General features: G+C 39.9%; 1 protein-coding gene and 1 non-coding gene across 3 annotated transcripts in view; both read left to right on the plus strand.

Annotated features, from left to right (window-relative positions):
- The window catches only part of POT1 (protection of telomeres 1), a 640,429-nt gene that overhangs the window by 374,965 nt on the left and 250,889 nt on the right, over positions 1-14,575 (plus strand). For both annotated transcript variants that reach the window (XM_053716650.1, XM_053716651.1), the window contains one exon: positions 5,463-5,619. In XM_053716650.1, the coding sequence (XP_053572625.1) occupies positions 5,463-5,619 (157 nt within the window). The remainder of the gene's footprint in view (positions 1-5,462; positions 5,620-14,575) is intronic.
- LOC128665351 (U6 spliceosomal RNA) lies at positions 5,922-6,024 on the plus strand. The gene has a single exon (XR_008403109.1). It is a non-coding gene; the product is annotated as a U6 spliceosomal RNA (small nuclear RNA).

Below are 14,575 nucleotides of genomic sequence, written 5' to 3' on the forward strand. Positions count from 1 at the left end.
ATATAAGGGGACTAAATATACGCAAAGAATATGTGAACTATCACCAAACCTAATTCATTTAAAGTACAAAGCAATATTTGATGTGACAATTTATTATAAGATAAGCTTCTAGTAACGATCAGGAGATGTATATGCCATATGGTAACACCCAGAATTATACCAGGGAGGTCTCAATAGGATTAGTCGACTGAGTATCGATAATTAATGAATGTGTAGAATATCCAAATACCAATCATAAAACAAACAGCTGATATGGTTACAGTTGCAAACGTAAATAAACAACCAATACAATTTGTAGTTGCTCTCTGCTATAGCTGCTGTTTAAAATGCCTGCCTGTGCTTAACCCTTAAAGGGACATTATACACTCATTTTTTCTTTGCATAAATGTTTTGTAGATTATTTATTTATAACGGCCATAAAGTTTTTTTTTTTTTTTTTTTTTTTTTTTTAAATGTATAGTTTTGCTTATTTTTAGGTAGCATTGTTCTGATTTTCAGACTCCTAACCAAGCCCCAAAGTTTTATGTGAATACCGTCAGCTACCTTCTCCAGCTTGCTCCTGTTTGTGTAAAGGGTCTTTTCATATGCAAAAGAAGGGGGAGGGTGGAGTGTCTTATTTTCCACTTGCAGTGGGCTTTCCAGCCACCTTTTCAACAGAGCTAAACTTAGAACTTCTAAGTAAGTTTTTAAACAGTTTTATACTGGATTTTTATATCAGTATCTGTGCATCTTATTCTTTATAGTAGTGTCTATTACATGCAGTTATATGAAAATGAGTGTATACTGTCCCTTTAACAAGCACAAATAATAATGGAGAACCTCCTTACCTAGTTTTCCATGCAGATAAGGCGGTTCTTCGCACTGAACTTGGACTGGAGTTGGTGTTTGATTGCAATATTAATCAGGAGATTGTGGCTCCTTTCTTGTGTCCTAAACCTTCTTCTTCAAAGGAATGGTTACTTCATAACTTAGATGTGGTTTGAGCTTTGAAATTCTATCTTCAGTCTACGAAGGATTTCAGACAAACTTCAGCCTTGTTTGTTGTTTATTCAGGGAAGCGCAAAGGGCAGAAAGCGTCTTGTACTTCCCTATCTTTTTGGCTGAGGAGCATGATTTGTTGGGCTTTTGAGACAGTGGGATATAAGCCTCTTCAGAGGATTACGTCTCACTCAACTAGAGCTGTGGCTTCTTCTTGGGCCTTTAAGAATGAGGCATCTATGGAGCAGATTTGTAAGGCGGCTACCTGGTCCTCCTTACATACTTTCTCTTGTTAAGTGTGTTCAGTCCACGGGTCATCCATTACTTATGGGATATATTCTCCTTCCCAACAGGAAGTTGCAAGAGGATCACCCAAGCAGAGCTGCTATATAGCTCCTCCCCTCACATGTCATATCCAGTCATTCTCTTGCAACCCTCAACAAAGAAGGAGGTCGCGAGAGGAGCTGGAGTTTTTACTTAACTATTCTTCAATCAAAAGTTTGTTATTTTAAATGGCACCGGAGTGTGCTGTTTTTCTATCTCAGGCAGTATTTGGAAGAAGAAACTGCCTGCGTTTTTTTCTATGATCTTAGCAGGTGTAACTAAGATCCACTGGCTGTTCTCAACATTCTGAGGAGTGGGGTAACTTCAGAAACTGGGAATAGCATGCGGGGTCCTCCGCAAATGAGGTATGTGCAGTACTTTATTTTCTGGGAATGGAATTGACTAAGAAAATACTGTTGTTACCGTATGATGTAAGTACAGCCTTAAATGCAGTAGTGGCAACTGGTATCAGGCTGATAAATGTATGCGCAGTCAAGTTATTTTCTAGGGACTAGAATTTGACTGAGAAAATACTGTTAAAACTGAAATAATGCTTAAGCCTTATCTGCAGTGGTAGCGACTGGTAGCAGGCTTAGTGATAACTTTGCATGACATTGGAAAATGTTATTTTTTAATAAAATGTTTACTGGCATGTTATTCGTTTTTGTGAGGTACTTTGGTGATAAATCTCTTTGGGCATGATTTTTTTCCACATGGCTGACATATATTTTCTGCATGGAAACCGTTATATCAGGGCTCCCACTGTTGTGATAGGAGTGGGAGGGACCTTGTTTTAGCGCCTTGTTGCGCAGTTATAATTCTAGCACAGTCTTCCTGCTTCTTCCTCCTTGATCCAGGACGTCTCAAGAGAGCACAGGGGTCTGCAAAATTCATTTTTGAGGGAGGTAATCAGTCACAGCAGATCTGTGACAGTGTGCTTGACTGTGATTAAAAGCGTTAAATCTTAATTGATATCCATTTTATCCGTTTTGGGTATTGAGGGGTTAATCATCCTTTTGCTAATGGGTGCAATCCTCTGCTAATATTACACTTCTTGTTAAGAATTGTTTTAATTATATCTGTATTTTTTTTTGATGGCTATTTCCTCGGCTCGAAGAGTCTCTGAGTTATCTGCCTTACATTGTGATTCTCCTTATCTGATCTTTCATTCAGACAAGGTAGTACTGCGTACTAAACCTGGGTTTTTGCCTAAGGTTGTTTCTAACAGGAATATCAATCAAGAGATTGTTGTTCCGTCATTATGTCCTAATCCTTCTTCAAAGAAGGAACGTCTTTTGCATAATCTAGACGTGGTCCGTGCTCTGAAGTTCTACTTACAGGCAACTAAGGATTTTAGACAAACTTCTTCTCTGTTTGTCGTTTACTCTGGACAGAGGAGAGGTCAAAGGGCTTCGGCTACCTCTCTCTCTTTTTGGCTTCGTAGCATAATACGTTTAGCCTATGAGACTGCTGGACAGCAGCCTCCTGAAAGAATTACAGCTCATTCCACTAGAGCTGTGGCTTCCACCTGGGCCTTTAAGAATGAGGCCTCTGTTGAACAGATTTGCAAGGCTGCAACTTGGTCTTCACTTCATACTTTTTACAAATTTTACAAATTTGACACTTTCGCTTCTTCGGAGGCTGGTTTTGGGAGAAAGGTTCTACAGGCAGTGGTTCCTTCTGTTTAATGTTCCTGCCTTGTCCCTCCCATCATCCGTGTACTTAGCTTTGGTATTGGTATCCCATAAGTAATGGATGACCCGTGGACTGAACACACTTAACAAGAGAAAACATAATTTATGCTTACCTGATAAATTTATTTCTCTTGTAGTGTGTTCAGTCCACGGCCCGCCCTGTCTTTTTAAGGCAGGTTCTAAATTTTAAAATTATAACTCCAGTCACCACTGCACCTTATAGTTTCTCCTTTCTCGTCTTGTTTCGGTCGAATGACTGGATATGACATGTGAGGGGAGGAGCTATATAGTAGCTCTGCTTGGGTGATCCTCTTGCAACTTCCTGTTGGGAAGGAGAATATATCCCATAAGTAATGGATGACCCGTGGACTGAACACACTACAAGAGAAATAAATTTATCAGGTAAGCATAAATTATGTTTTTACAAAGTTTTACAAATTTGACGTTTTTGCTTCGGCTGAAGCATCTTTTGGGAGAAAGGTTTTGCAGGCTGTGGTGCCCTCAGAATAGGGTCTGCCTCCTGTTTTTCATTCAGTGTCCTCTAGAGCTTGAAGCCGTGGACTCTCCTCATATTAGATGGAAAACATAAATTATGCTTACCTGATAATTTCATTCCCATCGTTACGAGGAGAGTCCACGGCTCCCGCCCGGTTCTCCTTTGGGGCGGACTTAAATTTCTCTTGTTTTTTTCTTCTCGCACCATTTATACCCTGATATTTCTCTTACAGTTCCTTGTTCCCTCGGCAGAATGACCGGGGAGTGGGGGAGGTATTTAAGCCTTTGGGTGGGGTGTCTTTGCCTCCTCCTGGTGGCCAGGTTCTGTATTTCTCACAAGTAATGAATGAAGCCGCGGACTCTCCTCGTAACAATGGAAATTAAATTATCAGGTAAGCATAATTTAGTTTTTGTAACTCATGGCTTATTGTTAAGGTTATTCTAAGGATTATGCATTCGCTCCAAATAAGAAATTGAACAGACTATATTGGTATTTTCCTTATCTATTTCTATGTTTTAGGCGACCACTATGTTTTTATTATACAAGCAAATTGGTTGTCATTTATAACTCATTTCACATTTCAATTTTTGTTTAGCTTACTGGGACATAACAAGCATTTTTGATATATTCACAGTATACAGTATGATTCTTCATGTTTACTGGGTCGCGACTAGTGTGTATGTTGTAGGAGAGTGTGATGTGTGTATGTTATATGAGAGTGTGTGTGTGTTATATGAGAGTGTGTGTGTGTGTTATATGAGAGTGTGTGTGTGTTATATGAGAGTGTGTGTGTGTTATATGAGAGTGTGTGTGTGTTATATGAGAGTGTGTGTGTTATATGAGAGTGTGTGTGTGTTATATGAGAGTGTGTGTGTGTTATATGAGAGAGTGTGTGTGTTATATGAGAGAGTGTGTGTGTTGTATGAGAGAGTGTGTGTGTTGTATGAGAGAGTGTGTGTGTTGTATGAGAGAGTGTGTGTGTTGTATGAGAGAGTGTGTGTGTTGTATGAGAGAGTGTGTGTGTTGTATGAGAGAGTGTGTGTTATATGAGAGTGTGTGTGTGTGTTATATGAGAGTGTGTGTGTGTGTTATATGAGAGTGTGTGTGTGTTATATGAGAGTGTTTGTGTGTTATATGAGAGTGTTTGTGTGTTATATGAGAGTGTGTGTGTGTTATATGAGAGTGTGTGTGTGTTATATGAGAGTGTGTGTGTGTTATATGAGAGTGTGTGTGTGTTATATGAGAGTGTGTGTGTGTTATATGAGAGTGTGTGTGTGTTATATGAGAGTGTGTGTGTGTTATATGAGTGTGTGTGTGTTATATGAGAGTGAGTGTGTGTGTTATGAGAGTGAGTGTGTGTGTTATGAGAGTGTGTGTGTGTGTTATATGAGAGTGTGTGTGTGTTATATGAGTGTGTGTGTGTGTTATATGAGAGTGTGTGTGTGTGTGTGTGTTATGAGAGTGTGTGTGTTATTATCTATACAACACTTTAAAGCGTGACTAAAATCAGGTATAAAGTATGCACACATTTTATTCACTTTGCGAAAAATTGCAGCTATCTTTTGTATATTACTTGAGAAATTTTCAGACCAAACATAAAAATAGGGTTACGAAACTATGTGTTATCGTTGCATTGGATCTTAGGAAAAAAAAGTTTGAAGAACACTGGTATACAGCATATCCGCAACTAATTGCCCTAAAAGGTAACCTTGCTTTAAGGCTATATAGCTGTAGGTCCTCATTATAATGACACACCTTTAAATAAATACCCACCAATTTTATTATATTCTGTTAGTTATTTGCTAGCACTTTTCCATGTTCATACTTTTTTTTTACTTTAAGTATAGAGCTTACTGTATAATTGCTTAAAGTTCTTGCCACATAAAAAGATTTTTGTTTTTGTCACTCTATTCCATTTTTTTCAATGCATATTTCATTACAACTATAGTTAAAATGTCTTTTCTTTGCAGGACACACTAATCATGAACAATGGGAAACAACTCCTCTAACCACTGTCATTAAAAACAAGGCTCCTCAGAAGTATCGTATTAGAGCAAGACTGAGGAAATTTGAACCCAGTAACCTCTATCAGTCTGTCAAGCTTCACTGCACTAAATGTACATCTTTGTAAGTATGCTTCATGCATTTAAAATATTTAATACATATTTTCATATAGTAAAACAAAATAGTAACTTTTTATTTAAAAAAAAAAAAAGAAATTTATTAAAATGTTTGGATTTTTGGAATTCTAGTTTTAGGGATTTATACATTGTTTTGTTTGATGGGGGGGGTAAGAAATCTGTACAGTTTATTATTTCCTTTTTATATTCTGTTTGTACTTTTTCTGTATCATAAAAACTAAGGGGTAGATCTGAATCCTGTTGCAGGGTTTTGTGACAGTACCAATACTGTTGTCCAAGATCAAAATTTAGCTTTGGCAGCACATATACTTAAAATAGAATGATACAGAGAAGATTGGCAAGGGCACTGGGCATGACTGACACACACACATTTGAGAAGTATTCCATATTTAAGAGCAACACAAGAACAAGAGTTAATCTCAAGATGAACTGTAGTGGGTTCAAGAGTAATTTGTGGAAGCCCATTTTCACAGAAGTGGTAGATGATGCATGGAATAAACTTTCATTAGAGATGGTAAAGATTAACACTGTGGGGGGGGGGACTTAAAAAATGACTGGGATAAGCATTTGGCTACCCTATGACCTAATTAAGCTTATACTTTATAGGAAATGTGGGCAGATTTGTTGGATCTATGATTCTTATCTGCCGTCAAATTCTATGTGTCACAAATTTAACAAATTATCCATAGTAGCCGGTTGCAAGCACTTACTGTTCCCAGTACTTTCAAAGTTAATTTTATTTTTATGTGTTGCACCATCTTAATTCAATAATAGTTTAAAGTAACCTATTGTTAAGCCATTTCTACTTTTTTCGCTGACTATAAAAGAATCATCAGTAAGTTAAAAAAAATATATAACATGGAGTTATCTGAATCTCAACATATGTTATTCCCTGTAGAAAGAGGTTTGTATATGCACAAAGAGGTTTGCATGCATACCCAATAAATTTGTCCTCCAGATAATCGCTAAGCACCTAATTCTCTAAAGCTCTATGGTGTGGCAAGATTATCTAAGACCTCTAGTCAGTACTGTGGGCTCCCATGGGAAGGCAAATGTTTGCTCGAGAGCTCTATCTCATGATATGAAGGGCCCTAGATATGAACAATAAAATCTACATTACAATATACTGCTCAAAAACAAAAACTAAAGTTTATGCTTGATTTCTCTCTATGCCAAATAGTTTGGTAACCAGGCCACTTAACAAGTTCATATTTTACCTTCTCTATTAAAACTTCTGTATGTGACAGTATTGTGCCTCAGGAGCAAAATATGTAACTGCCTAATCATGTAAGGGGCCTGGATAGAGGATGACAATGTTCCTTCTAATTTGTTTAAAGGCCATTGAAAAATTGTCAAGGCAATCATTAATTCTTGTTTGATCTACATAATTGTTATTTTAGGTAACCTTAAATCAGAGTTCAAACATTTGAAATTAAACATATGTAACATCAAACATGCCCAAGCAGAGTAAGGAAGGATTATACTCCCTCTGAACCACAAGTTTAGATATTAAAGAAGGTTAATAACTATTGATTGCCCGCAAATAAAAATATCTTGATATTAAGACACAGCAAATTTTCTCCTGCTGAACCTTCATTTACATCCCTGAAGCCCAAAATAGACAGCATTTAAAACCTTGGTAGATTACTAATGAATGGAGCCAAGACCAAACAGAAGCAGATGAAATGTCAGATGAATTCCTGTCTGCCATAAAAATCTTGCAGTAATTTCTTTCATACAGGTGGTGAGAGTCCATGATCCATTAGGGAATTACTCTTCTCTACTACTAGGAGGAAACAAAGATTCCCAAACCACAAGAGCCTTATAAAACTCCTCCCATTTCACACATACCTCAGTCTTTACTTTGCCTCCGTTGGAGGTGGTTGAAGAATGAAGATGTGCCTTTGATTCTTCAGAGAGAGGGGTTTTCAGTCTATATTTAGTACAGTGATTGTATATGGGCTATGATTTGTGATTCTTTTTTTACCTCATGAGAAATCTTTCATAAACCTTCTATAATTGGTCGCAGGGACTTGTCTTTTGCCTCCCTTTATGGATCTATAATATACTCCTATTCCATTACCATTTCTGATATGTTTCAGTACTGGCTTGGCTGTCTGCTGCTTATTTGCTGGTGGACAAGTGTCTATTGGTAAGTGTAATTTATTAAACATTTTAGACACTCTATAGCTGTGTTATGGGGACTTTTTTATTTTTAATACATATTTGCTAATATATCGGACCCTGGGACAGAATCCTTTTCACTATAACCTTGCTGTTTTGTGCACGTCAGCTTTTTTGGCACGCTTTGTTTGAAATTCAAGCATCAGCTTGGTGTACGCGTGATGCGATTTGCGCACATCGGGTTAACGCATGTCGGGTTAGCGCACCTCTCTTTAGTCTTTCTATTGTTATTTCATTCATCAGTGGGTTAGTGCACGTTGGGTTTTGTTGAGCTAAATTCCTTATAGCTGTTCGTTTTTCCGCACATGTTAATTTCTCTCTGATAAGCTTTATCTGCCCTTCTGATGTTATGTTAATGTTTCCTGCTTTGTATTGCAGTTCGGCTTAGCAAACATTCTACCTTTGAGTTTATTTAAAAACCTCTTTAGGTGGGGGTAAGTGATTTCCATTTCTCAAGAGCTTTTTAAGGGGGTAATAGTGTTTATTGCATTGCATTGCTTTGCCATATGCTATAATGGAGCAGTCTAATTTTGTCCCTAAATCTACCCAATAAATTTAGTTCCCTGAACACCTTTCTACCACTATTAGGTGGGCTTATTGTAAAAAAAAAAAGCTGAGGTACCTTCTGTATGTGACTGATGTTTAGAATTATTAATGCAATCAGACCAATCTAATGCTCTTTTTTGGGGTATTAACACACCTTCTGTTTCATTACAGTAGAATACTGACATTGTTTCACTTACTGTGAACATTTTTATCAAGGCTGCAGAGGCGCTGGCTGCTCTCCTGCCTTCAAACGAGCGTAAAAGGTCAGTTCAGATTTTACCTTCTACCAGGGATACTGTTATGTCTTCAGATGGTGAAGTTTCCTCTGATGAAGAGCAATCTTCAACTGATGTTGAACCTGATAGTTCCTCTTTTTTGTTTAAAGTTGAACATATGCAATCTCTTTTAAAGGAGGTCTTAATTATTTTAGGGGTTAGAGGGACAGTCCAGTCCAAATTTTTTTTCATGATTTAAATAGGGAATGTAATATTAAACAACTTTCCAATTTACTTTTATCACCAATTTAGCTTTGTTCTCTTGGTATTATTAGCTGAAAGCTAAACCTAGGAGGTTCATATGCTAATTTCTCCTGTTAAGTGTGGTCAGTCCACGGGTCATCATTACTTCTGGGATATTAACTCCTCCCCAACAGGAAGTGCAAGAGGATTCACCCAGCAGAGCTGCTATATAGCTCCTCCCCTCTACGTCACACCCAGTCATTCTCTTGCACCCAACTAATAGATAGGATGTGTGAGAGGACTGTGGTGATTATACTTAGTTTTATACCTTCAATCAAAAGTTTGTTATTTTATAACAGCACCGGAGTGTGTTGTTCCTTCTCTGGTAGAATTTGAAGAAGAATCTACCTGAGTTTTTTGTATGATTTTAGCCGGCGTAGTTAAGATCATATTGCTGTTCTCGGCCATCTGAGGAGTGAGGTAAACTTCAGATCAGGGGACAGCGGGCAGGTTAATCTGCAAAGAGGTATGTAGCAGCATATTATTTTCTGACAATGGAATTGACTGAGAAAATTCTGCCATACCGATATAATGTAAGCTCAGCCTTAAATGCAGTAGTAGCAACTGGTATCAGGCTGTCATGTATGTATATTTTACACTTCAGTATTCTGGGGAATGGCACTTCACTGGGATAATACTGTATGCATAAGACTTTAGCCTAATTTGCAGTGACTAGCAACAGGCTTTCTAATGACATTTCATTTACTTGATGTTAAACGTTTTTGCTGGCATGTTAAATCGTTTAATTTTCTGAGGTACTGGGTGAAAAAATGTTTTTGGGCACTGTTTTTTTCCACTTGGCAGTCGTTTTATTTAATTTAAGACAGTTTACTGATCTCCCTCACTGTTGTGTGTGAGGGGGAGGGGCCTATTTTGGCGCTTTTGCTACGCATCAAAAAATTCAGAAGTCTCTGGTCTTCCCTGCATGATCCGGTTCGTCTCTACAGAGCTCAGGGGTCTTCAAAACTTATTTTGAGGGAGGTAATCACTCACAGCAGAGCTGTGAGATTGTAGCTGACTGTGATAAAAAAACGTTTATTCTGTACTTTTTTTCTGCTATCAGGGTTAGTTATCCATTACTAATGGGGGCAATCCTTTGCTAAAATTGTGTTTTTACCGGAAAAGATTTGATGCTATAGTTTCTCAGTTTATTATTTCTCAACTGTCATAACTTTTTTCTGTGCTTCTTAAAGGCACAGTACGTTTTCATATTATTGTAAATTACTTCAAAAGTATTTCCAAGTTGCTAGTTTATTTGCTAGTGTGTTAAACATGTCTGATTCAGAGGAATATCTCTGTGCTATATGTGCTAAAGCCAAAGTGGAGCCCAATAGAAATTTATGTACTAATTGCATTGATGCTACTTTAAATAAAAGTCAATCTGTACAAATTGAACATATTTCACCAAACAACGAGGGGAGAGTTATGCCGACTAACTCGCCTCACGTGTCAGTACCTGCATCTCCCGCTCGGGAGGTGCGTGATATGGTAGCACCGAGTACATCAGGGCGACCATTACAAATCACATTACAGGATATGGCTAATGTTATGACTGAAGTTTTGGCTAAATTACCAGAACTAAGGGGTAAGCGTGATCACTCTGGGGTGAGAACAGAGTGCGCTGTTGATAATAGGGCCATGTCTGATACTGCGTCACAGTATGCTGAACATGAGGACGGAGAGCTTCAATCAGCAGGTGACGGTTCTGATCCCAATAGAATGGATTCAGACATTTCTAATTTTAAGTTTAAACTCGAAAACCTCCGTGTACTGTTAGGGGAGGTATTAGCAGCTCTAAATGATTGTAACACCGTTGCAATCCCAGAGAAATTATGTAGGCTGGATAGATACTATGCGGTACCGGCGAGTACTGACGTATTTCCTATACCTAAGAGGCTTACAGAGATAATTACTAAGGAGTGGGATAGGCCCGGTGTACCCTTTTCCCCCCCTCCTGTGTTTAGAAAAATGTTTCCAATAGACGCCACCACACGGGACTTATGGCAGACGGTCCCTAAGGTGGAGGGAGCGGTTTCTACTCTGGCTAAGCGTACCACTATCCCGGTGGAGGATAGCTGTGCCTTTTCAGATCCGATGGATAAAAAATTAGAGGGTTACCTTAAGAAAATGTTTGTTCAACAAGGTTTTATATTGCAACCCCTTGCATGTATTGCGTCTGTCAAGGCCGCGGCCGTTTTTTGGTCCGAGTCCCTGGAAGAGACTCTTGACTCAATAACTATAGATGAGATTTCTAACAAGCTTAAGACACTTAAGCTAGCTAATTCATTTATTTCGGATGCCGTAGTACATTTAACTAAGCTTACGGCTAAGAATTCCGGATTCGCCATTCAGGCACGCAGAGCGCTGTGGCTAAAATCCTGGTCAGCTGACGTTACTTCTAAATCTAAATTACTTAACATACCTTTCAAAGGGCAGACCTTATTCGGGCCTGGGTTGAAAGAAATTATCGCTGACATTACAGGAGGTAAAGGCCATGCCCTGCCTCAAGACAGAGCCAAACCTAAGGCTAGACAGTCTAATTTTCGTTCCTTTCGTAATTTCAAAGCAGGAGCAGCATCAACTTCCTCTGCACCAAAACAGGAAGGAGCTGTTGCTCGCTACAGACAAGGCTGGAGACCTAACCAGTCCTGGAACAAGGGCAAGCAGGCCAGGAAACCTGCTGCTGCCCCTAAGACAGCATGAATTGAGGGCCCCCGATCCGGGAACGGATCTAGTGGGGGGCAGACTTTCTCTCTTCGCCCAGGCTTGGGCAAGAGATGTCCAGGATCCCTGGGCGTTAGAGATCATATCTCAGGGATATCTTCTGGACTTCAAATCCTCTCCCCCAAAAGGGAGATTTCATCTGTCAAGGTTGTCAACAAACCAAATAAAGAAAGAGGCGTTTCTACGCTGTGTACAAGATCTTTTACTAATGGGAGTGATCCATCCGGTTCCGCGGTCGGAACAAGGACAAGGGTTTTACTCAAATCTGTTTGTGGTTCCCAAAAAAGAGGGAACTTTCAGGCCAATCTTGGATTTAAAGATCCTAAACAAATTCCTAAGAGTTCCATCGTTCAAAATGGAAACTATTCGGACAATCTTACCCATGATCCAAAAGGGTCAGTACATGACCACAGTGGATTTAAAGGATGCTTACCTTCACATACCGATTCACAAAGATCATTACCGGTATCTAAGGTTTGCCTTCCTAGACAGGCATTACCAGTTTGTAGCTCTTCCATTCGGATTGGCTACGGCTCCAAGAATCTTCACAAAGGTTCTGGGTGCTCTTCTGGCGGTACTAAGACCGCAAGGAATTTCGGTAGCTCTGTACCTAGACGACATTCTGATACAAGCTTAAAGCTTTCAAACTGCCAAGTCTCATACAGAGTTAGTACTGGCATTTCTAAGGTCGCATGGATGGAAGGTGAACGAAAAGAAGAGTTCTCTCTTTCCACTCACAAGAGTTCCCTTCTTGGGGACTCTTATAGATTCTGTAGAAATGAAGATTTACCTGACAGAAGACAGGTTAACAAAGCTTCAAAATGCATGCCGTGTCCTTCATTCCATTCAACACCCGTCAGTAGCTCAATGCATGGAGGTGATCGGCTTAATGGTAGCGGCAATGGACATAGTACCCTTTGCACGCCTACATCTCAGACCGCTGCAATTGTGCATGCTAAGTCAGTGGAATGGGGATTACTCAGACTTGTCCCCTACTCTGAATCTGGATCAAGAGACCAGAAATTCTCTTCTATGGTGGCTTTCTCGGCCACATCTGTCCAGGGGGATGCCATTCAGCAGGCCAGACTGGACAATTGTAACAACAGACGCCAGCCTACTAGGTTGGGGCGCTGTCTGGAATTCTCTGAAGGCTCAGGGACAATGGAATCAGGAGGAGAGTCTCCTGCCAATAAACATTCTGGAATTGAGAGCAGTTCTCAATGCCCTTCTGGCTTGGCCCCAGTTAACAACTCGGGGGTTCATCAGGTTTCAGTCGGACAACATCACGACTGTAGCTTACATCAACCATCAGGGAGGGACAAGAAGCTCCCTAGCAATGATGGAAGTATCAAAGATAATTCGCTGGGCAGAGTCTCACTCTTGCCACCTGTCAGCAATCCACATCCCGGGAGTGGAGAACTGGGAGGCGGATTTCCTAAGTCGTCAGACTTTTCATCCGGGGGAGTGGGAACTTCACCCGGAGGTTTTTGCCCAAATTCTTCGACGTTGGGGCAAACCAGAGATAGATCTCATGGCGTCTCGACAGAACGCCAAGCTTCCTCGTTACGGGTCCAGATCCAGGGATCCGGGAGCGGTTCTGATAGATGCCTTGACAGCACCTTGGACCTTCGGGATGGCTTATGTGTTTCCACCCTTCCCGATTCTTCCTCGATTGATTGCCAGAATCAAACAGGAGAGAGCATCAGTGATTCTAATAGCGCCTGCATGGCCACGCAGGACTTGGTATGCAGATCTAGTGGACATGTCATCCTGTCCACCTTGGTCTCTGCCTTTGAAACAGGACCTTCTGATCCAGGGTCCCTTCAAACATCAAAATCTAATTTCTCTGAAGCTGACTGCTTGGAAATTGAACGCTTGATTTTATCAAAACGTGGTTTTTCTGAGTCAGTAATTGATACCTTAATACAGGCTAGGAAGCCTGTTACCAGAAAGATTTACCATAAAATATGGCGTAAATACTTATATTGGTGCGAATCCAAGGGTTACTCATGGAGTAAGGTTAGGATTCCTAGGATATTGTCTTTTCTACAAGAAGGTTTAGAAAAGGGTTTATCCGCTAGTTCCTTAAAGGGACAGATTTCAGCTCTGTCCATTCTTTTACACAAACGTCAGTCAGAAGTTCCGGACGTTCAAGCTTTTTATCAGGCTTTAGCTAGGATCAAGCCTGTGTTTAAAACTGTTGCTCCACCATGGAGTTTGAACTTAGTTCTTAATGTTTTACAGGGTGTTCCGTTTGAACCCCTTCATTCCATTGATATCAAGCTGTTATCTTGGAAAGTTCTGTTTTTAATGGCTATTTCCTCGGCTCGAAGAGTCTCTGAGTTATCTGCCTTACATTGTGATTCTCCTTATCTGATTTTTCATTCAGACAAGGTAGTTCTGCGTACTAAACCTGGGTTCTTACCTAAGGTGGTCACTAACAGGAATATCAATCAAGAGATTGTTGTTCCATCTTTGTGTCCTAATCCTTCTTCGAAGAAGGAACGTCTTCTACACAATCTAGATGTAGTCCGTGCCCTGAAATTTTATCTACAGGCAACTAAGGATTTTCGACAAACGTCTTCCCTGTTTGTCGTTTATTCTGGTCAGAGGAGAGGTCAAAAAGCTTCGGCTACCTCTCTCTCTTTTTGGCTTCGTAGCATAATACGTTTAGCCTATGAGACTGCTGGACAGCAGCCTCCTGAAAGAATTACAGCTCATTCTACTAGAGCTGTGGCTTCCACTTGGGCCTTTAAGAATGAGGCTTCTGTTGAACAGATTTGCAAGGCTGCAACTTGGTCTTCTCTTCATACTTTTTCCAAATTTTACAAATTTGACACTTTTGCTTCTTCGGAGGCTGTTTTTGGGAGAAAGGTTCTTCAGGCAGTGGTTCCTTCCGTATAAAGAGCCTGCCTGTCCCTCCCGTCATCCGTGTACTTTAGCTTTGGTATTGGTATCCCAGAAGTAATG

The sequence above is a fragment of the Bombina bombina genome, chromosome 6, assembly GCF_027579735.1.
Source record: "Bombina bombina isolate aBomBom1 chromosome 6, aBomBom1.pri, whole genome shotgun sequence".
In the NCBI taxonomy this organism is placed as follows: Eukaryota; Metazoa; Chordata; class Amphibia; order Anura; family Bombinatoridae; genus Bombina; species Bombina bombina.